This window comes from Camellia sinensis, chromosome 12 (assembly GCF_055761805.1).
Source record: "Camellia sinensis isolate YWXY chromosome 12, ASM5576180v1, whole genome shotgun sequence".
Classification (NCBI taxonomy): domain Eukaryota; kingdom Viridiplantae; phylum Streptophyta; class Magnoliopsida; order Ericales; family Theaceae; genus Camellia; species Camellia sinensis.
The window spans coordinates 95,623,754-95,646,993 of record NC_138972.1 but is presented as its reverse complement, the minus strand read 5'-3'; the positions used below and the strand labels follow the sequence as shown (position 1 = coordinate 95,646,993).

Below are 23,240 nucleotides of genomic sequence, written 5' to 3'. Positions count from 1 at the left end.
ACAAGTGTTTGCTCGGTTCCCTTTCTGCTCGGTCCCCTTTCTAATCAACTTTGCTTCTTTGTGCAGGCCATTCAAAAACAACACTTGGTTTTGGAGCGCATCCACCGGCTTAGGCAAAAAGCCAACGACATAGCCAGCCAGGTTGAAAGCCTTCAAGCCGAGCTCGGCCGGGCTAAGTCTTCGCTTGAAATGGCCAACTCCGACAATAACAGACTGCTCGGCCAGCTGGATGCGGCCGAGAAAAAACGAGATGAGCTCCAAGCCGAGGTGGACACTCTAAAGAAGTCGAAGAAGAAAGCTTGCCGAGCTGCAAACACCGCTGGCTTCAACGAGGCCGAGGAGAGCTACAAGAAGCAGGTCTTTGCAACGCAAGACATCTACTTCAAAACAGGCTGGAAGTCTGCCTGCGAACACCTTGGCCAAGGCTCCGGTACCGACGTATTTGCCAACCCTCCTCCAGCTTCGCTACCGGTCTACCTTGTGCCTTACGCGAACGACATATTCGGCGCTCTGCAAGCGGAGGCCGAGGAGGGACTTGAAGATGGAGAGGATGACATAGATTCAGAGGCAGAGGAGGCCGAGGTGCCAGAGCAGCCCGGTAGTGCTGAGCCCGGTGCCCAAGAAGTCAGTCCTACCATCAACCTTGATGCTGGCGAGGACGAGTTCACCAATCTCTCCCCCCTAGTTTAGTTTTCTTTTTCCTTGTTTTTGTATTTTTGCTTCCAACTCTTTTGATGTAACCGGGCTCTGTCCCCACCTTTTGTAATGAATTTCTTATCAATGAAAAATTCTAATTTTTGCAAGTGTTTGCACGGTTGTAATCAGTTCTGTCTTCAGCAAAACACCTCGGTATAACTCATAGTTTGAACACTTTGTCGACCGGAATACATAACACGGTCGAAGCACTTCAGCAGAACAAGACAAATTCATGAACCGAAATAGCCACCTCGGCTGTAACAAAGTCGATCGAATCAACACTTCCAACCGGAGTATATCATCTCGGTTGGGAATCCAAAGTTGGACAAGACCCCAACTCTTCTAACCGGAGTACATCATCTCGGTTGGGAATCCTAAGTTGGACAAGACACCAACTCTTCCAACCGGAGTACATCATCTCGGTTGGGAATCCTAAGTTGGACAAGACACCAACTCTTCCAACCGGAGTACATCATCTCGGTCCGTAACATTAAAACAACAATCCAAGTGCTAAAGCAAAATTACTTCTATAAATTGACAAAAAGAATTACATGCTATGGTGCAAGCCAAAAAATTTCTTTGCATAAGAAAAGAAAGTAGAAGCTTAAAAATAATACAGTTTCAAGTTGGCCGCATTCCATGGCCGGGGTATTGCTCTTCCCTCTAAATCCTCCAAGTGGTAAGCCCCCTTGCCCGCCAGACCAGTGATCTTGTAGGGTCCTTCCCAATTTGCCCCTAGTTTGCCTTCTCCTGGCACCAGGGTGTTGCCCATAATCTTCCTCAAAACCCAATCTCCAACTTTGAACGGTCTGGGGTGCACTGTCTTGTTATACTTCTTGGAGAGCTCTTGTTGGTAGGCGGCCACATGGATGAGGGCTTTCTCCCGGCGCTCTTCCGCTAGGTCCAGCTCCAAGGCAATAGCCTCGGCATTTAGCTCGGGCTCAAAACTCTCGGTTCTGAGGGTGGGCATTTCAACTTCCAAGGGTATGACCGCCTCCATGCCGTAAGCCAAAGCAAATGGAGTTTCCCCGGTTGAACGTCGCGGGGTTGTTTGGTATGCCCAAAGGACGCTGGGTAATTCCTCAGCCCATTTGCCCTTGGCCTTTTCCAGCCGTTTCTTCAACCCATCCAGTATAGTCTTGTTCGATGCTTCGGCTTGACCATTGGACTGCGGGTAAGCCGGGGTGGAGTTGTAGAATTCTATCTTCAAATCTTCATAAAATCCTCTGAATAGGCGACCGTCAAACTGGGTGCCGTTGTCAGAGATCAAAATCTTGGGGACGCCAAACCGCGTGACCACGTTCTGCCAGACAAATCGCTTCACGTCTTTCTCTTTGATGGTTGCCAAGGGCTCAGCTTCAACCCACTTTGTGAAGTAATCTGTGGCCGCGATGAAGAATTTCCGGTTGCCCGGTGCTGTTGGCAGTGGTCCCACTATATCTAGCCCCCACATGGCGAAAGGCCAAGGACTGGTGAGGGGAAGAAGTTACCTGGCAGGCTGGTGGATCTGATGGGCGAATTTCTGGCATTTTTCGCACTTGCGGACATACTTTTGTGCGTCGGCCTGCATGCACGGCCACCAGTATCCCTGCGAAATAGCTCGGTAGGCCAAGGACCGGCCCCCTATGTGGCTGCCACAAATGCCCTCGTGAATTTCGTACAAGAAGGCCTCCACACTGTTCGGGTGCACACACTTTAAATAAGGCCCAGTGAAGGACTTCTTATACAACGCGCCCGATAGAGAGAGCCAAAACCGCTCTGATTTCACCCGGATTTTGTGTGCTGCTTTCTTGTCCGTTGGAAGAGTCCGGTCTCTGAGGAATAAGATCAAGGGGTCCATCCAGGAAGGACCTAGCCCGGCGCAGAGTACATCCGTCTGCCCGGCGTCTTCAATGCTCGGCCGAGGAAGAAAGTCTATCAACAGGGGGTTTGGAGGCGTACTATCTACCATGGAAGCGAGGCCGGCTAGTTCATCAGCTTGGCTGTTTTCTTCCCGGCCAATCTGTTGGACTCTGATTGCCTCAAACTGCTTGATGTGTTCCCTGACCAGAGCTTGGTACTTCGCCATCCTGTCATCCTTTGCTTCATAAATCCCAGAAACTTGGTTAACCACAAGCTGGGAATCACTGTACACAAGGAGCTCGGCAGCCTTCATTTGAATTGCGCTCTTGAGCCCGGCGAGAAGTGCCTCGTACTCAGCCTCGTTGTTAGACGCCGGGAAGCCAAGCGTGATAGAATGTTCAATGGTGAGGCCATCCGGGGATATAAGAACAATACCTAGGCCGGCACCATGGCGGTTGGACGCTCCATCAACAAACAGCTTCCACATGTCCCCCACAAAAAGCTTCCAGCAGTCAGATGGGTCCTGAGAGTTGCGAAGGGCAATGGGATCACAGCTGCTCAGCTGTGCGGTGTTAAGTTCGGTGTTGACCGGTTCAAATTCAGTGCCCCTTGGTGATTCGACACCGGACTCAGCAAGTTGTTCTGTAATGCTCAAGTCCGTAGGCGAATCATCAGGTTGCGGTGTGAAGCCGGCCGCAGGTTCTGAGCTATGTGGAACCATTCCTTCCCCCCTTGATGATTCGGAACCGGACTCAGCAAGTTGGTTCGGAGTGCCCAAGTCCGTAGGCGAATCATCTAGTTCTGAGCGGTGTGGTTCAATTCCTTCCCCCCTTGGTGATGCGGTACCGAACAGAGTGGATGGGTTGGTGATACACAACTCCGTCATCGCATCACCGGGTGGTATGACCGTGCAAATTGAGGGAACTTTGATGGTGCGCGCTGACTCCGCAGCGCTACCTAATTCAACTGGTTGTTCCTCGGTTGGCATTGCGTGCATCTCATCATCTGCCTCGGCAATGTCGACCGGGCATACCAGATGAGTGCCAGGTGAGAACTCGGCGACAAAATCTGCCAAGGTTTGGGCTTTGATGGCGGTGCGCGGTTGGAACTTCACATCAAACTGTCCCAACTCGACCGCCCACTTTAGAATTCAGCCCGAAAAGTCCGCGTGTTCAAACAAAGCCTTGAGGGGAAACTCGGTCAATACGATGATGGTATGGGCGTGAAAATAGTGCGCCAATTTTCTAGAAGCCATCATCAAGGCCAGGGCAAGCTTCTCCAACGGCAAGTACCTTGATTCTGCCGGTAACAAAGTTTTGCTGACATAAAAAATTGGGAGGTGCTTGATTCCTTCAGCCCGAACCAACACCGCACTTACTGCGTGCTGGGAGACTGCAAGGTAAAGGTAGAGTTCCTCACCCGGCTCTGGTGTAACCAACAGCGGCGGAGAAGACAAATAATCCTTGAGCTCGGCCAAAGCTCGGTCACACTCGGCGTCCCATGAGAACTTTGACTTCAATGCTTGAAAGAAAGGACGGCAGCGATCTGATGACCGGCTTATAAATCGATTAAGCGCGGCGGCCATCCCGCCCAGATGCTGCACGTCCTTAGCCGAGCTGGGCTGCTTCAATTCTTGCACGGCTCTGATCTGAGTAGGGTCTGCTTCGATGCCTCGGTTCGTGACTAAGAATCCCAAAAATTTTCTGGATCCCACGCCGAAGGCACACTTTAAGGCGTTCAAGCGCAGCTTGTGCTTCTTCAGAATGGCAAACATCTCGGCTAAGTCGGACAAATGGTTTGCCTCATGTCGGCTCTTGACCACCATATCATCGATGTAAGCCTCCATTGTCCGGCCGAGCAAAGGAGCAAACATTTTGGTCACCATCCTCTGAAAGGTTGCCCCGGCGTTTTTCAAACCAAAGGGCATAACTCGATAACAGAAGAGTCCCCTTGGAGTCGTGAAAGAGGTGATCTCTCGGTCAGGCCCATGCATGGCGATCTGGTGATAGCTGCGGTACGCATCCAAGAAACTGAGCCTATTGTGCCCAGCCGTCAAGTCCACCAGCTGGTCAATACGCGGCAAGGGGAAGCTGTCTTTGGGACAAGCTCGGTTGACTGTCTTGTAGTCGACACAAACTCGCCACTTCCCATTCTTCTTAGGCACCACTACTGTGTTGGAGATCCACCGGGGATAGTGCACTTCTTGGATTGCTCGTGCCTCAAGCAGGTTCTTGACCTCCTCGGCAATTACCTCGGCGTGATGCAACGCCGATCTCCTTGTTCGCTGGATGACTGGCTTTGCTCCAGGGAAGACATTGAGGTGATGACAGATAAAATTCGGGTCGAGGCCAGGCATGTCGTAAGGCGACCATGCAAAGACTTCGATATTCGCCATCAAAAACTCAATCATCTCGGTCCTCTCTATGGCCGTGAGACTTGAGCCCAGCAAGAAGAACTTGTCCGGCTGCTCGGTATCAATCCGCAGTTCAACCAATTCCTCAACAGCCTTATCTTCGGCTTTGGTGCCTACATCATCCAAGACACCCTGGTCCTCCGGTCCCTCAATCATTTGAACGAATCCTTTGGCAGCCCGGCTTCCGTTGACCGCCACGAAGCACTGTTTGGACATGACCTGATCCCCCTAAATCTCCTCGATTGCCCCCATAGCCGAGAGAAATCTCATTACTTGGTGAAAAGTTGATGCCACAGCTTGCATGGCGTGTAGCCATCCCCTTCCAAGGATAAGGTTGTACGTCGAAGGCACTTGCAGCACCCAAAACTCAACTTGCTTGACCACGGATCCCGCTTTGACCAGCAGGATTATTTTTCCCAAAGGCCACTCCGGTTGCGAGTTGAATCCAACCAATGGCGAAGTAGCCGGAGCCAAGTCTGTCTCACGGAGTTTGAGCTGTTTGAACGCATCATAATACATGATCTCGACCGAGCTTCCCTGATCGATCAAGATCCGTCTAACATCAAATTCTTTGACGCGTAGTGTTACTACAAGAGCATCGTTGTGTGGCGTCTGGATACGCTCTAAATCCTTTGAGGTGAAACTAATCACGTCTTTCTCTTCTGTCTTCTCCTTTTTGATGGCAGGCTGTACCGACAAAACTTCCCTCTTATGCTCTGCCTTCTTGATCATGCCCCGGAGTTCGCAAACACGCTCCGGTTCCACGATGCCATGGATGACATTAATAACTCCTTGTGGTGGTGCATCTCGGTCATCCTGTCCCCTGGGATCGACCGGAGCCTGATTCGGTTTCACGCCGCCATCAATGTAAAGGTCCAGATGCCCGGCCGCAACCAGTTCTTCCAAGTGTTGTCGCAAAGGCAAACAATCCTCAGTCCGGTGGCCTCTTTCCCGGTGGAACGTGCAACGATACCGCGGATTGTAGCCCTTTTGTCCATCGCCCAACTTAGCAGGAAACCGGACATACTCCTCGTCTCGGATTTCACTAAGTATGCGATAGATTGGAATCTTGAAGACCGTGGTTATGCCAGTCCTTGCCTTCATTCTTCTATTTGCGTCGTCAACGTCATCTCGGGGGTAGTCATCCCGGTCATTCCGACGTCCTCTACCCCGGTTTTTACGATTTGAACCCCGGTCTGGTTCCTCTGCTCGGTCACTTGAGCGGCTGGACTCTTGCCCAACTGCGTGCACTTTGTTTGCTGTCTTCTTGTCTGTTACGACCGGACTGGCTTTCACGGTAGAAGCCGACGCGTCATCCTCCACATGGATGTGCTCATTGATGCGCTGCATGAGCTGGCCCATGGAGGTCGGCTGGTGCATGGTAAGCGAGTCCCGCAGTTTATGTCCGACCGGGAGACCGCGCTTATACTGCGTGATTGCAAGGTTGACCGGGCAGTCTAAGATCTCGTTGAAGGTTTCCCAATACCTTGAATTGTACGCCTTCAGTGTGTCGCACGGTTCCATCTTGACACTTAGCAAGTGATCGACTTCCTTTGGTGTTTTTGTGTTGGTTTTGAAGCGCATAACAAACGCCTCGGCCAACTGATGCCACCTTTGTATGCTCCCTTCCGGCAACCTCTCGAACCACTTTAAGCCCAGCTCGCCCAAACTTGACTGGAAGATTAGGCACATAAGTCTGTCATTCCGCCTATGTCCGGCCATAACCTGTCGGAAGTGACTCACATGCATATAAGGGTCGGTTTTTCCGTCGTAGAGTGTGAACTTAGGTTGGTGGAAGCCTGCCGGAAGTGGTGTTGTTTCAATTTCCAGGGAAAAAGGAGTGGCACTCAGCCTGGCCAAGTCCATATCTTCGAAGAGTGGAACTACTATGCGGGGTGGAGGCATTCCGACCTCCTCACTGGCGTGAACCCCATAGGATAACCGCTGGAAAGCAGGTATCCTCTGAGCTTCGCGGCGGCGGGCCCGTTCCTTTAAGACCGCCCGTAAATCCTCTGACTGAGCGGAGTATGAGTACCTCGACGTCGTCGCCGGACGTGAGGGTTTGTAGGTGCTGTCTTGCGCGCTAGACTTTTCTGCATGCACGTCGGAATCACCAACCCGGTAGCTTCTGGTGATGGAAATGGACTGAGTACGTCGCTGACTCTGATCGCCTGACCGGCGGGATGGGGTGCGCTCACTGTGGTCTCCTACTCCAGCTACACCTTTCCCTTTGACATGCCGCTTAAGATCCTCCATCTCCGCCGCCATCCGCCTGATGACAGCGTCTTGGTCCCTCAACTTGTTTTCCAGTCGCCTGGCGTGCGAGTCTCTCCTTCGCCGGTGACCGTCTGGACTCCGTGAATGACCATGACTCCTTCCGCGCTTATCCCGCGCGTCTCCTGACTGTCCTCCAGTGGGCGCCCCCAAGTCAGCCATTGGATGGACGGCAGAAGGTCCCTCTCTCCTTCGGGTATACTCCGGGGTGGCTCCGTCGATGGCGGACAACGGAAACTCGTCGTTGTTCGCCATGGACGGCGATCAGACGAACCTGGAAGACAAGGTTTTGTCTGAAATCTTTTCCCACAGACGGCGCCAATTGTACGGGGAGCAAATATTCCGGCAAGCCCGTATTCCTTTCTTCCGAGCTCCGTCGATGTCCGATCACCTGCGAGCAAGTAATGGTGAGCTACCCGGCGGTGTGTGGCCGGAAAAACCCTCCGACGATCAAGTTAGCACACACCTTAGGATGGATAGAGAGAAGGGAGAGAGTGTTTGAGTGTAAGAAGTCCTTACAGAGATGTTCGTGTCTTGCGTATGGGGGGCGCAGACATGCTTATATACCTTCTGAGCCCCATATCCACTCCCAGTCATCTCCTGACACGTGGCTCTGCTATCCCATCTGTCAGCATAAACCATGCCATTCATCACCTAACCTCAACTGCCTGTCATCACAGCTGGAGCTCGGCAGCCGGGCTGCCCTATCCGTTGTTGTGCCATGCCGTGCTCCATACCCTAGCCCTTCACTGGCCAAGACTGAGGAGGACCGGGCTAGGCGGCATCTCGGCAAAGCCTAGCCCGAGGTGCCTCCACTGGCCAAGACTGAGGAGGACCGGGCTAGGCGGCATCTCGGCAAAGCCTAGCCCGAGGTGCCTCCTGGGGTCGGCCTTTCTGCCGGTCAGACAACTTCCTCGGATGTCCGCGCCGTCCCGGGCGCCGGTCACTCGGCCTATCCGGCTTCGGCCATCCTCGGACCGAGCATCCTGGTCCGACCGAGCACTGCCATGCCGAGCAATTTCTGTCCGGTCCGGGGTGGCACACACAGCCCGAACTCTGCCCGGCCCAAGTTCTGGCAGCCCTTCTCTGGGCGAACAGTCGATCATCTCGGCCCAATGCACTGCTGGGCTTTCAACCTGCTCGGTCGATATCTCGGCCCAACTCCAGATCATAAATCACCCTCTCAATTTCATAAAACAAAATACACAAAGTAATCATCAAATGTATTATTCAATCAATAAAATGTATTATCCTTAACTATTTAACAAAGGTTCCTTGCATGTCCTCTTATTATGGTGACCAATACTCTCACAACAACTACACTTAATCACTCTTTTAAACTCTCCAGTAGAAGCAATTATGTTTTTCTTCGGCCTCTCAGCTGGTCTCTTCCTCAATGGAGGTAAAATCATAGCATCTTCAATGCTACACACAGGTTTTTCAACAGTTAGAACTGGGCCAATTGAAAACGAGTATGCTTGACGATACATATCAACATGAAAAAATGGTTCAACAAATGAATTCAAATTATTTCCACTACTAAAAATTGCAGCAACAACATATTGACATGGATACCCATTTATTTCCCATTTTCAACATGAACAAGTTCTCAACCCAAGATCAACCATAACTGAAGGAAAACAATGCACTTCAAAGACATTATCAAATGATAAACTCACATTCCATGTCCTCTCATCCAAGAAAGACTTCGCTAATACACTATCTATATGAGAACAGAGAACTTTATTCCATTTACTAAAGAGCGGCCTCCTATCAGACCTCATATTCATGATTTGCAACCGTATCATGTCCATCAAATTTGTTATTGGCAAGTGCCGAGCTTCTCGTATCCATGAATTGAATGACTCAGCAATATTTGAATACATCTCATCATAACGTTTCCCCTCAAAATATGCATCACTCCAATTTTCATACGGTAAACTTCTCAAGAAAACACTCACAACGTCTCCTCCCTCACTTTTTAATTCATTTAACTTGAAATGAAATGATGCCCTTGTTGGCTCATATGCACATTCTGAAAACTTGGACACAATCGTCTCCCTAACCAAATTTGTGTTTCCACATGACAACTTATCCCTCAAATTTCTCTTTAGATGTTCAAGACAAAATCCATGAAAGCAGTTAGGGAAAAACCTAGCAATTCCTTCCACAATACCGCAATGTCGATCTGATATGAAACTTATCACCCTTTATGATCCCAATACTCCACATAAATGTTCAAGGAACCAACACCAATTGTCTTTATTCTCAGCATCAACAACAGCAAAAGCTATAGGAAAAAAACCTACAAAACAAATAGGAACAATCATATTAGATATACACATACAGAGAAAATTAGAACAATAAACAACCAGAGAAATTTGACACTGCCAACATCTAGAGAAAATTCACTTAGTGCCCAATTCCAGAGAAAATTCACACATTGGCAACATCCAGAGAAAATTGACTTAGTGACTAACTACAGAGAAAATTCACACAATCAGAATATCCAGAGAAAATTCACTTAGTGACCAACTACAGATAAAATTCAAACATTGGCAACATCCACACAAAATTCACTTAGTGACCAACTACAGATACAATTCACACAATGACAACATCCAGAGAAAATTCACACACTGAACAAAATCCAGTAAGAATTCTCACAGTGGCCACAACCATAGAAAATCCACACAGTGGCCAAAACTAGAGAAAATTCAAAGTGTCAGAGAAAAATCACATTCACTCAATTCCTACATGTATAGAAAATTCACATACTTAGATAAAATTAGATATATTTACAATTACCTTCATTTCCATATTTCCTCGTTGCAGCAAGCATAACTCCTTTGTATCGTCATTTCAAAAATGTTCCATCAAGAAAAAGTAATAACCGACAATATTTGAAACCAGCAATGCATGCATGAAAAACTACAAACACTATTTTGAAACGCTTGTTATCTTCAAAATCTAACTCAAAATGACTACCTGGATTGCTCTTCAATGCCTCTTCAAAATACCACCGTAATTGATCGAATGACAAACAAGAATCCCTATATGTACTACGTTTTGCTTTTTCAACCCCCAACCAACCACAGTTATAACTGATTGAGACCCCATACTTGTCTTTCATTTATTTAACAACATTCACTGGACGAGTTAAAGGTTTTGCACTTACCTCTTCAAGTATCAGCCCAGAAACTAAGCTGGATGTCATCTTAGCATGTTTACTAGTACGAACCGCCACACCACACGTATGTTCATTGTTCAAAGTTCTTATGTAAAAGAACCCATTTATTTTTTCAACTGAAGCATGTACACGCTACATACATCCCCTTGATTCCTTATATGCACAATCTGCCGTAACCCTCAACTTGTCATTTTTAACATATGTAAACCGAAAGCCAACCTCAATAGCATACTTGCATAAAACAGTACAGAACTCAACCACACCACCCTCAAACTTTTGTCCAACACTCGTAATATTATTTCGCCAACCAACTAAAAATAACACATTTTTTTAGTGAGAACAAAACTTAGAGAGTGAATTCCTTTCAATATCCACCAGCCTATCACATTCACCATCCACAACATCTACCCAATTAGACCCCACTTCATTCTCTTGATCAGAAGTTCTACATTTAGTAACTGAAACATCAACTATATCAACACCACGGGCACAAACAACCCTCAACATATTCATAAAATCAATATCATTTTGAACTATACAATTCGGATGGCTCACAATAGAGTATGAAATACACATCGTCTCAGGTTGCAAATTCTCCCATGTTTTACACAAAATGCCAACTAATTCCTCAAAATTCAATTCGCATGAAACATTAATGACAATAGTATCGTTCCCATATTTGCACAGCAACAACACTGCACTGTCCATCAAAACTGAAAGAAAAAACAAGAAAAATAATTTGTTCAACATAAAAACACTTCACAACAACAGCATAAAAATCCAGCGAAATTTCTAATAATTATAATTTTCTCTGGATTATAATAACAAGCTTATAATTTTATCTGGATTCAAATAAAGTTCAGAGACATTTACAAACTTATATTCAGCTTCAAGATAACAAAAACAAAATCACAGAAAAATTAATGAATCCAGATAGAATCACAGGAAAATTTATTACTAACTATTAAACACAATCATAGACAAAAAACACACAGAAAAATCTGTTATAAAATTATAATATGTGATTTTCACTGAAGTACAAGCTTACAATTTTCTTTGCGTCATTCTGCAATATTACACTCATATCAAAATCCAGAAAAATTTACAACTCATATACACCTTCAAGATTCCCTAAAAATAGTGCACTGCCCATCTAAACTGAAAAAAAAAAAAAACACAAAAAATAACTTTTGCTCAGAGAAACAAAAACTTATATTCATTTTCTACAAAATTATAATTTTCTCTGAATTACAAACTGAAAGTGAATAACAAACTTATAATTTTCTCTCAACTACAAATAAAAGTCTAGAAAAATTTAAGAACTTACATTCACTTTCTTAGATTCTATCTGCACTAGAAACTAATAATATGTCCATATGAACTTATAATTTTCTCTATCATTTTTGTTGGATTATAATAACAAACTTACAATTTTCTCTGGACTATACCAACAAAAGTGCAGAGAATGAAATTTCTCTGGTTTAAACAAATTTCTCTGGCCTGAAAAAATAGAGAACAAAACTTATCATTGATTAGCATATTGATGAAAAACAGAGCACGAAAAATGAACTCTGATCAGCATGTTGATGAAAAATAGAGCATAAAAAATGAACTCTAAACTTCAAAATCAACCACACTGTCAACACTCTTTGAAATTAAACAGAGAATGAAAAATTAATTCCAAAAATAAAAACCAACTCTATCAAGCTGGTCTCTGTCTAAAATTGATCAATAACAGCAAATCAAAAATCAACTCCAAAAATCATAAACAATTTCATTGAGCTAGCCTCTCTTTTAAATTGATCAAAATTGAAAATAAAAACCTAATGCAAAAATACACTTGAAAAACTAATATGAAATCGGAATCATTACATAAAATTCAAAACCAAAATCAAAAATTCATGTGGAATCTCTATCGAAATCATACCTGATTCAATTCCACTGAAAAACCTACGTGATCAACACACTATAACACCTACACGATCGTCGTAATCTCTATCGTGAAGTCCACTGCAACACTTCCGAAATCTCCGACAAAATCTCTACCGTGAAATCAGTTTCCAAAATCTCACCGTGAAGTCAGCAGTTTGCCAAAATCCAAACGATCTTATGTTATAACGAGGGTAAATTAAGTATTTTATAACATAAAATAAAGTTGAGGGACCTTAACCATCATAACATATTATTGTGTACCTCCTCCTATTAAAAATTGGAGAGGACCTTAGGCCAATTTCACATAAAACTATACACTAAACATAATACCTTATAATCTCATTAGATTAGATTTATCACCGATTTACTCATTCAAAATTCAGAATAAATAATTGAAAGGTTACAGCAAAATGACCAAAAATAAATAAATAATCGCCGGAAAACTTATCTTACCAGTTTTCGAACACATCCCATTATACACGGCACAGAAGCCCTAGACGGTTTTCTATTACTAGTCCCCATCGCACAATTCCAATACCAAATTGAGCGTCTCCCTCTATGAAAAAAATGGTCAACAGTGATAAGAATCTACAATCGTCAAGGTATCAAATCGAAGAAGAAGAAAACGAAGAGCTACTAGCGAAGCCAGCAGTTTCTCCAATCGTAATTACCATTTGCAGCGACGACGAGGAGGCCGACGACGATCTGAGCTCGAAAATCGTCGAGAAATCGATGCTACGAGCGTGTAACTCCGGCCGACAAAGCGACGGCGTTGCGGATGAACCGAAGAGCAATGGCGCTGCTGTGAATTCCAACGCGATTGATCTCTCTTCGTCGCCGTCGCAAGAAGCTGAACTCATGGCCGATGTGAAGAGTAAGAAGAATAGTAGGAAAGTGAAGAAGAGGAAGAACAAGAAGGTGGAAAAGGAAGATGAAACTGTAAGGACTTTGAATTGAATTGTTAAATTGAATAATTTATGGTATCATCAATGTTTTGTGTGTTCATCCTCAAATTTAAAGTTCTGTTAGGTTGCTGGGAAAACAGAGGAAACCAGAAGAAACTGAAAAATTCCAGCTTTATATGTTCTCATGTTTTGCTTTAGCAGTGAATTGCTCAACTTAACTATGCGTAATAGTTATTGTTAGATTGTTTCTGTTCACATTTTCAGTGTAGTAATTATTCTCTGTATTGATAAAATCGTATAGCCATTCACACTTTTTTTTTTTTGTTTTTTATTTTTTTTTGTAAAATTAGATTAGGAAAAAATTGCTAGAAGACAGTTTCCAGAAACATTTTCTTTTGGTATGGTAGGCGAAATGTGGAGAAGAGAAGAGAGAAGAAAAAGATGGAAATGGATGAGAAAATAAGTTAGTTACTTTCGCCTTTTGGTTGGGAAAGGAAGTGGGGAGAAAGTAAAGGTAGTAAAATACCTTATGTGGGTGTTTGTGTCTTGTGCTTAATTTGTTGCTTGGAATTACTTTCTTTCAAAATTTATCCTCATATGATACTGGCCATTTAGAAAATATATAAATATTTTACGGACCAAGCAAGGGAAAATAAGAGAAATTAAAAAAACTTCATTCTATTCCTTTAATTGACTAAACCCAGCATAATATGTTTTCTTTCAAGTGGGAAATACGAATTGAATCGTGTTGGGAAATATTGTATATTTATTTAATGTTTGTTTCAGTTTGGCCTAAAAGTTGTGAACTTTTTATCATTATGAATTTTGTTTAATGAGGACTTGTGCTTATGATTTTTTGTAATGGCTTTTGTGTTTCGCCCCCTCCCTTGAATTTAGGTTGTGGTTGCAATGGAAGAAGAGAAGGCCAAGACAAGCAATGCTCTAGAAATTAATGTACCTGTGGAGCCAAATCAAGTCAAGATATCTGATAACATTGTGCTACGGAAGCTACTTGTGAGTTGATATATTATGTTTAATGTCACTTTGTAAAACACTATTTCATTCCAATACTTAGATTGGTACCTCTGTTATTGATGTTCTATTAGCGAGGGCCAAGGTATTTTGATCCTCCAGACAATGGTTGGGCAAAATGCTATAATTGTGATGGTGAAGGTCATGCAGCTGTGAATTGTACCTCAGTTAAGCGGAAGAGGCCGTGCTATGTTTGTGGGAGTTTGGAGCACCATGCCAAGCAGTGCACAAAGGTTAGTGGAAGAAAAAATAGAATGGAAATGTAATTTATTTATTTAATAAACACTCTCTTTCTCGTGTACTGATTTTGGTTCGAATTGAATTAAGTTTTGTCAAAGTTGGTTATTTGATTGGGATGGTATTTTTGTTCACTAAGATGACTTGGTTGAATAGTGTGATGGTTTCTGATCTCTTTTTTGGCTTTTACTGTGGGAAAAGCAAATTGACTTTGAAACATCTGTTTGTTGCTCTGTTTTTCCCCTTCTCTCACACTGTACAGTTGATGGGGATAAAATCCACCCATAAATATGGATGCAATATAAATTAAATACACGCAAAAGAGAAGAACACAAATTTATTTGGTTTGGCAAAAATTTGCCTATGTCCACGGACGATACAGAACAAGCCACTAATAATACAGATTACGAATAGCAAGACAAATAACTGAAACCCTCTTGGTATTCTTTCTCACACTGCTCTCACTGTTACATGCTTGCAGTCTTGCACTTCTTTGTCACTGCATAACACACTGCCTCACACGACCATTTTCTACAATTCAGATTGAGTTGTTACATCACACTTCATATACCCTCTCATACACATATATATTATATATACACATGAGACGGTTGAGTGATTTAGAAATTATGCCTTTTGCACTTTCCAGATTGGCTGCCACAATCCCAAAAATAAGAAATGTGCATTTTATTTGGCAACTCAGATTGGTCAACCCTCAAAGGTAGACCAAGCACTTTTCCTATCAATCTTGCTGCATCCCAAAAAGTGACCTCAGAGCATCCCCACCAGTTTACCTAAATTTTACCCTAAAATATTATTAAAAAATTCATTTCCTATTTTAGGAATCACTTTTTCATTTACTTCCCCTAACAGACTCCCTATTCTTTCTCTATTCTATTAGCAAACTCTCTATTTTTTCTTTATTTTATTAAAATATAATTTTTTATTATAAATTTTAAAAAAATAAAAATCATAAATGTGTGCTGCAGTCCCTAAACAAAGCAAAGCAAAGCAAAGCAAAATATATATATATATATATATATAAGGAAGCTATAGTGACTCCCTAGAAATTGGGAGTCACTGTAGCAAAAACTAATTTAAGGGATCATTTAGGGGATCTGATGCAGGTGAATAGGGAGCCATTTGTCCCTTAAAATAGGTAAGGAGGGGGTTTAGGGCTTTGGTGGGGATGCTCTCATGCCAGCATGATTTTTCTTCTTCATTCTAACTTGACTATGCCTTTTGGTTTTCGTCATATTTATTTTCTACAATTCATTATACCTAACATAAGAAAAGGTGACAGAGACAAACATTAAATGCAAAACACAACCACTTTACTCCCCTCTTCTTTCATTCCAATCCCCTCACTCGGTTGCTAGGCACCCCTTTACTTGGGTACCCATTGGTGGATTTGTTGGCCTTCTTATATGGGGTCCAGGTTGGGCGGGAAAGGAAGGATGTGTTGGTTTGGGGAGTTCCAGGGGCTAAAGGTGTTTTTTCAGTCTTCTTTTTATTGGTCTTTGTGTGGTGATCAAGGGGGGGTTTTCCCTGGCGTTCTGTGTTTGTTCTTGGTGTTCCATCGAAAGTGGCGTTATTTGCGTGGACAACAGCTTTTGGTAGGATCTTGACTATTGACAATCTGATCCGTCGGCATCATATTTTGGTTAATTGGTGTTGCTTGTGTTGTGCGGATGCGAAAACAGTGGACCATTTGCTGATTCACTGTCCGTTTGCGTCTCGTTTGTGGGTGCTTGTTTTCTCTTTGTTTGGAGTGGTGTGGCGTTCAGCCGAAGCAGGTCAAGGAGGTTCTTCGTTGTTGGGGGGTGGCCGCATTGGGAAGCGGCGGCGGCGGAAGGCTTAGGCTTTGGCTCCTTTGTGCTTGATGTGGTTGCTTTGGCTGGAGTGGAGTCGTCGGGTTTTTCAAGGCAGTGCTCAATTCATTACATGTTTTGAGTCTCGATTTTTGGGTGTTTTGTACAGCTAGGTGTCGGGAAAGGTGAATCTAGATGTATTTGTTTTCTTAGATTTTGTTGATGATTTAGTTGGTTAGGTTCCCGTTTCGTTTTGCGGGGTTTATTGAATTTGTTTAGCATCTTCTAGATGTTGTGGTAATAAAATTTAATTATCAAAAAAATATATATATATATATATATTAATAAAATTATGTGCAATAAGAGACTCTTTTCTTTGTGGCTATTTTCTCTACATTAACCTCTTTTTTTTTTAATCTCTTTGCCCAGAGTTTCCTCATGAACCATAAACTATTGACCTTGTTTTTGGCTTGAATTCTGCTAATTTTTTCTGATCCGTTTGCCTTTTCCATTGTACCATAAAACTACAAGTTCTTTAAGCTCTTAAAAGTGTTCAACTAGATAGAATTTTTAATATAATTCCTGCTTGGTTACTAACTGCAAGCCTATAAAACCCAGAAGGTGTGCTTTCTGAGTGGTTAGCTGGAAAACCTCCCAAGCAGCAATATCCTCCTTTTTCCAGAAAATATGAATGAAGGGATTTTGTTCTGTGTTTGGTGCAAGCTAGTTAAGACCAATCAAACACTTGCTTTGAAGGTCTAGAAGATTGTCCAAAATCTTCTTGAAATTTTTTCATTTCTCACATGACAAAATTGCAGTGAATCTATCTGCTCATTATATGAGTACATTGACCTGTTTTCTTTTTTCTTGCTTTTCTCCTCCTATGCTGATATCCTTCATAGTTTTTCCATGGTTGAAGTGCAAAATTTTGGGCTTTGTAGAGATTGTGATGAATTCTATTTATCAATTTGGGAGCATTAATATAATTTTATTAGGCTTAAATCTACATGTGTATATTATTTCTTGTGTTCAGGGACAAGATTGCTTCATCTGCAGAAAAGGTAGCCACCGTGCAAAAGATTGTCCAGAAAAATACAAAAGGGGATCTCAGAATTCAAAGATATGCTTAAAATGTGGGGACTCTAGTCATGATATGTTTTCATGCAAAAATGATTATTCGCCTAATGATTTGGAGGTATTTAATTTATATTCTTTCATATGTTTATATGTAAAATTTACATATACCTGTGTCCATTCAAATATAATTCTATATATTAATTTATCTTGCAAGAAGTTTTATTGTTTTGTTTGGATCCATACTATCTGAAATTCTTGTTGTATATTAATTGTTTTAACCTTTTTTTGAACCCCTCTTTTGAACGTAATCAGGATATACAATGCTACATTTGCAAGAATCTTGGCCATCTTTGTTGTGTCGATTTTACCAATAATGGTCCAAGAGAACTTTCTTGTTACAGATGTGGTCAGTTGGGCCATACAGGTTTGGTGAGTTTATTCAATGGCTTCTTATTTGCTGGTATAGGATATATTCTCATTGTACTGTTTACAACATTTTGAAAGTTGAGGACATAAACTAATTTTAACGGGAAAAAAAAGTGGAATGCGATTTTGTTGATTCTCCTTTCTTTGGCTGGCACCCTGTTTTTCTCACTACCATACCATTTGAACTCATCCATTATGTTATTCAGTCTCCACCATGTAGAAGTTTGAGGAGGTCAAATTTGCTGGAAAATTGGAGATTGAGATTTTTTGAGTTGAATTATTTATTTAGATTTGTGCTCAAAATAATTGATTTTGTGCTCGGCTTGGATGAGGTGGTATGGATTTGTAGATGCATGTGCCATTTGTGCATGTTTGCGTGCTGTACAATCTTTGTGTTTGTCTTTATATGTATAATAGATATTATTATATTACTGAGCAATTCATTTTATGATCTCCTGTTAAATTTGTTACGGATTTAGAAAGAACAGAGTTTTGTTTTGTTTTGTTTTGTTTTGTTTTTAATTTTTCCTTTTTATGCTATTGTTACGAACTTACGACATCTGCGCTATACTGGAATATATGTCAGATATTTCTCTTCTTGAGTTTTTTTCGTGTGTCAACATTGTTATGAATATCCTGAAGTTGGTTTCAGATTTTCTTAAATTTTCAATTGTATCAATATTATAGACCTTTCTTTTAGTAAGGGATCTACACGGCAGTCAATTTAGCATTTGACTTTATAGTCTTTATTTTTAGTTGTCTGCAGGTGCTTGGCAATTCTTAGAACTACTTGCTTATTCCAAATAAGAAAACTATGTTTAAATTGAAGTGCATCTATGCAGGAATGCACAAGGTCACGTGGTGAGACAACTAGTGTGGGTTCACTTCGTTCATGCTTCAAGTGCGGCGAAGGAGGGCATTTTGCACGAGAATGCACAAATTCAACTAAGGTATGTTTCAGGCTTTCTACAGGTGGCCTTGTCTTTATTTTTATTTGTTTAGTACTACTTGCTCATTCCTAAGAAGAAAACTTTGTTTAAATGGGAGTACATTAGCAGGAATGCACAGGGTCACATGTCGAGACAACTAGTGTTGGGTCACTTAGTTCATGCTTCGAGTGTGGCAAAGAAGGACATTTTGCACGAGAATGCACAAATTCAACTAAGGTACATTCCATGCTTTCTGCAGGTGTCCTTGTCTTTATTTTTATTTGTTTAGAAGAGCTTTTAGTCTTTAGTATTACTTGCTCATTACTTGGAAGAAAACTTTGTTTAAATTGGAGTACATACATGCAGGAATGCACAAGGTCACGTGATGAGACAAGTATTGTGGGGTCACTTGGTGCATGCTTTAAGTGCGGTGAAGGAGGGCATTTTGCACGAGAATGCACAAATTCAACTAAGGTATATTTCGGGCTTTCTGCAGGTGGCCTTGTCTTTATTTTTATTTGTTTAGTACTACTTGCTCATTCCTAAGAAGAAAAGTTTGTTTAAATGGGAGTACATTTATGCAGGAATGCACAGGGTCACAAGTCGAGACAACTAGTGTTGGGTCACTTGGTTCATGCTTCAAGTGTGGCAAAGAAAGACATGTTGCACGAGAATGCACAAATTCAACTAAGGTACATTTCATGCTTTCTGCAGGTGTCCTTGTCTTTTTTATTATTTGTTCAGAAGAGCTTTTAGTCTTTAGTATTACTTGCTCATTACTTGGAAGAAAACTTTGTTTAAATTGGAGTACATATATGTAGGAGTGCGCAAGGTCACGTGATGAGACAAGTATTGTGGGGTCACTTGGTGCATGCTTTAAGTGCGGCGAAGGAGGGCATTTTGCACGAGAATGCACAAATTCAACGAAGGTATATTTCAGGCTTTCTGCAGGTGGCCTTGTCTTTATTTTTATTTGTTTAGTACTACTTGCTCATTCCTAAGAAGAAAACTTTGTTTAAATGGGAGTACATTTATGCAGGAATGCACGGGGTCACATGTCGAGACAACTAGTGTTGGGTCACTTAGTTCATGCTTCAAGTGTGGCAAAGAAGGACATTTTGCACGAGAATGCACAAATTCAACTAAGGTACATTTCATGCTTTCTGCAGGTGTCCTTGTCTTTATTTTTATTTGTTTAGAAGAGCTTTTAGTCTTTAGTATTACTTGCTCAATACTTGGAAGAAAACTTTGTTTAAATTGGAGTACATATATGCAGGAATGCACAAGGTCACTTGATGAGACAAGTATTGTGGGGTCACTTGGTGCATGCTTTAAGTGTGGCAAAGAAGGACATTTTGCACGAGAATGCACAGTTTCTACCAAGGTACATTTCTGGCTTTCTGCAGGTGTCCTTGTCTTTATTTTTATTTGTTTAGAAGAGCTTTGTAGTCTTTAGTATTACTTGCTCATTCCATTGTTTAAATGGGAGTACATATATGCAGGAATGCACAAGGTCACTTGGCGGGACAACTAGTGTGGGGTCACTTGTTTCATGCTTCAGGTGTGGCAAAGAAGGACATTTTGCACGAAAATGCACAAATTCAACTAAGGTACATTTCAGGCTTTGCGCAGGTCACCTTGTCTCTTTAGTATTACCAGCTTATTCCTAAGAATAAAACTGTGTTTAAATGGGAGTACATATATTCAGGAATGCGCAAGGTCATTTGGTGAGACAACTAGTGTGGGGTCACTTCGTTCATGCTTCAAGTGTGGCCAAGAAGGACACTTTGCACGAGAATGCACAAATTCAATTGAGGTACATTTCTGGCTTTTTGCCGGTGGTCTTGCATAATATCAGAATCCTATTGTGTTATGACCACACGTGGCCTCTGAATTTTGATGTGTGATCTATCACAATCATCTTCCGTTCTTTATTGGTGCTCCTCCCCTCCCCCTGTTTTGGGATTTTCAATGGTCCTCCTAACAATTTGGAGGTTTATTGTTATTCAATTTCAAGGTTGTAAGAGACTATGTGAGAGTCAGGTCTTGTACCACTTCATCACATTCCTTCTCTAATTCAGTCTCTGCTATAGCAAAATTTGCCCATTAAGCAGGCCCAATTTATGTGGAAATTGGGGATCGGGACTGTTTTGAGATAAACCATTTATTTAGCTTTGTGCTCAAGATAATTGATTATGTTCTCCGTTTGGATGAGGTGTCATAGGTTTATAGAGGCATGTGATAGTTGTGCATGTTGCGTGCTTGCTGCACCATATTTGTTTTTTTGTTTATATATATATATATATTTATATTGTTTTACTGAGCATCATATCCTATTTCTTCTCATTTCATGATTTGCTGTTACTTAAATTTATTGTTAGATTCTAGAAACATCTGAATAGGGTTTAGTTTGTGCAGTTGCTATGACTTGTGTTGTGTGACACATATATGGAATAGGTGTCGTATGCTCTTTTTTCAATTTCCTTGAGTTTTGTTTGTGTATATGAATATCCTGAAGTTGGTATCAGATTTTCATAATTTTTCATTGGCATCAATATTTTTATGTCCATAGACCTTCTTTAGTAAGTAGGGATCTACTCCGCGTCAGTCAATTTAGAACTTGAATCTTTGCAGTATTTAGTACTACTTATTTTTAAGAAAACAACTGTGCTTACATGGGAGTACATATATGCAGGAATGCACTAGGTCACGTGGTGAGACAACTAGTGTGGGGTCACTTAGTTTGTGCTTCAAGTGTGGCGAAGGTGGACATTTTGCACGGGAATGCTCTAATTCCACTAAGGTACATTTCAAGTTCTCAGCAGGCCTCACAAGATTCCAGAGTCCTAGTTGTTTATGTCCTTGTATGATCTCTGAATTTTGATGTTTTATCACAATCATATTCTGTTCTTTGCTGCTCTGCTCCCCCCTCCCCTTGATTTTGGATGTTTTATGGTCCTCTTAATGATTTGGCGGTTCATTTTTGTTGACTTCGGTAGGTTCGTAAGAGGAATCTTGAATCATCAACCGGCACTCATAAATTTTCCAAAGAAAATGGAGACTATGTGGGACTAAGGTCTGTGCCTTCTGATAGTGGCAAGGCTCGTAAAAAGAAAAAAATTCAATATGAAGGAGGATTTACCACCCCGTCCAGCTCAAAGAGGAGGGGTGGTTGGATTACGGAAGATCTTGGAGACTTACCTCATGGAAAACCCAAAGTGCATGGATGGGGATCTCCAGTGACACCGACTAATAATAGGAATACAACTTATTCTTCGATACAAGGTGGTCATGCTTCAAGTTCTCATTCTTCCAGAAAGACTCTTCATTTTGGAACTTCAGCTTCAAATGGATACTCTAATTTTTATCAGCAGAGATATTCAGTATCAAGGTTTGGCAACTTTAGTTATGATGGGATGAGGACAAACTATGATTGGTAGCAGGAACCTTTTTTACTGTTTTTGCACAAGGGCCATTAGGAGGCAGGAACTGCAGAACTAACTCGCATTGACAATCTACTGGGAAAATAAACCATGCCTGCAAACTGTCATTACCGTCTAACCTGGATATAGATTCTGGGGCTCTCCTTTTCGGTTTTTAAATATGTGAGTGTCTGTGCTTCTGTTCAACTCACGTAGCAGTTTTTGTTTTATAATGTTTCTTCAATTGCAGCATACACTGACTCCAGTATGAAGTACTTGTGTCAGTGCATGTTGCCTGTGTATTTTATGGACATATGGGTCTTAAATCTTGATTGTGTCGTGTCCTCTTGCTTTTAATGCAGACGTGACTCGAGTAGAGTCACTATTTTGATTTATCATACCGATATTAATTCATTTTGAATTAATTTGTGTTTGTATATGCAGTGAATCAGCGTAGTGGAGGGTAATTTGGAGGGCAATATTTTCAGTACTTGCCCTTCTGAAGTTATCATTGTTGGTAGGGAAATCCTAAACCGTGTACTTGGTAGCTTGACCGATAATCTTCCCACATATGTGAAGCTTAGTTTGAAACATAATGATTGATTAATTTTAACAATTATTCTTCAGCTATTTTTTACACCACCTTGGATGTCTTCTTCTTTCCTCTTTCTTTTTCTTCCTCTTTTTGTTTTGTTGTTGGAAATGTTTATTTGCTTCCTTGCTTTTAGTATGTTCGATTGAATGTTGAGGTATGATATTTTCTGATTCTTACATTGAGGGATCTTGGTAATGGCCTCTTGGATGCCTTTCTTTTATGGAATTGTGATGAAAGTGATATATTTTGGAAAGTCATTTTTATTTTTATTTTTAATGTCTGATTACAATTCTGTATTGGTTGTTTGCTGTAGTAATAAAATCATTCCTTCTTGGTGGCAGGGTTGTATTTTATTTATTTTTATTTTTATTTTTAAAATAATAATGTGGCTGTTTTGGTATTGCATGGAAAGTGTGTGCACTCTTATTTTTCAGGGTTGAAAATCAGTTTCATGTCATA

At 41.8% G+C, this 23,240-nt stretch overlaps 1 protein-coding gene across 9 annotated transcripts; it reads left to right on the top strand.

Annotated features, from left to right (window-relative positions):
• Nucleotides 1–12,709: 12,709 nt before the first annotated feature.
• LOC114290925 (uncharacterized) lies at nucleotides 12,710–23,034 on the top strand. Of its 9 annotated transcripts, XM_082899305.1 has the most exons (18): nucleotides 12,710–13,286; nucleotides 14,150–14,266; nucleotides 14,359–14,517; nucleotides 17,366–17,527; nucleotides 17,722–17,838; nucleotides 18,678–18,785; nucleotides 18,891–19,001; nucleotides 19,131–19,238; nucleotides 19,349–19,456; nucleotides 19,586–19,693; nucleotides 19,804–19,911; nucleotides 20,041–20,148; nucleotides 20,267–20,374; nucleotides 20,473–20,580; nucleotides 21,460–21,567; nucleotides 21,764–22,261; nucleotides 22,329–22,369; nucleotides 22,631–22,828. In XM_082899305.1, the coding sequence occupies exons 1-16, from the start codon at nucleotides 12,906–12,908 to the stop codon at nucleotides 22,202–22,204; spliced, it is 2,460 nt and encodes an 819-aa protein (XP_082755431.1). In that variant the 5' UTR covers nucleotides 12,710–12,905; the 3' UTR covers nucleotides 22,205–22,261; nucleotides 22,329–22,369; nucleotides 22,631–22,828. The 9 variants fall into 9 exon arrangements, with proteins under 9 accessions (XP_082755431.1, XP_082755432.1, XP_082755430.1 ...); XM_082899306.1 differs by having other exon boundaries at nucleotides 18,894–19,001; nucleotides 21,764–22,369; nucleotides 22,631–23,034; XM_082899304.1 differs by having other exon boundaries at nucleotides 21,764–22,369; nucleotides 22,631–23,034.
• The last annotated feature ends 206 nt before the right edge of the window (nucleotides 23,035–23,240 follow it).

Coding starts and splice junctions, on each gene's coding strand:
- LOC114290925 (XM_082899304.1), top strand. CDS start 12,906: ATGAAAAAAATGGTCAACAGTGATAAGAATCTACAATCGTCAAGGTAT. Junction 13,287..14,149: donor TGGAAAAGGAAGATGAAACT/GTAAGGACTTTG, acceptor CCTTGAATTTAG/GTTGTGGTTGCAATGGAAGA. Junction 18,786..18,890: donor AATGCACAAATTCAACTAAG/GTATGTTTCAGG, acceptor GGAGTACATTAG/CAGGAATGCACAGGGTCACA.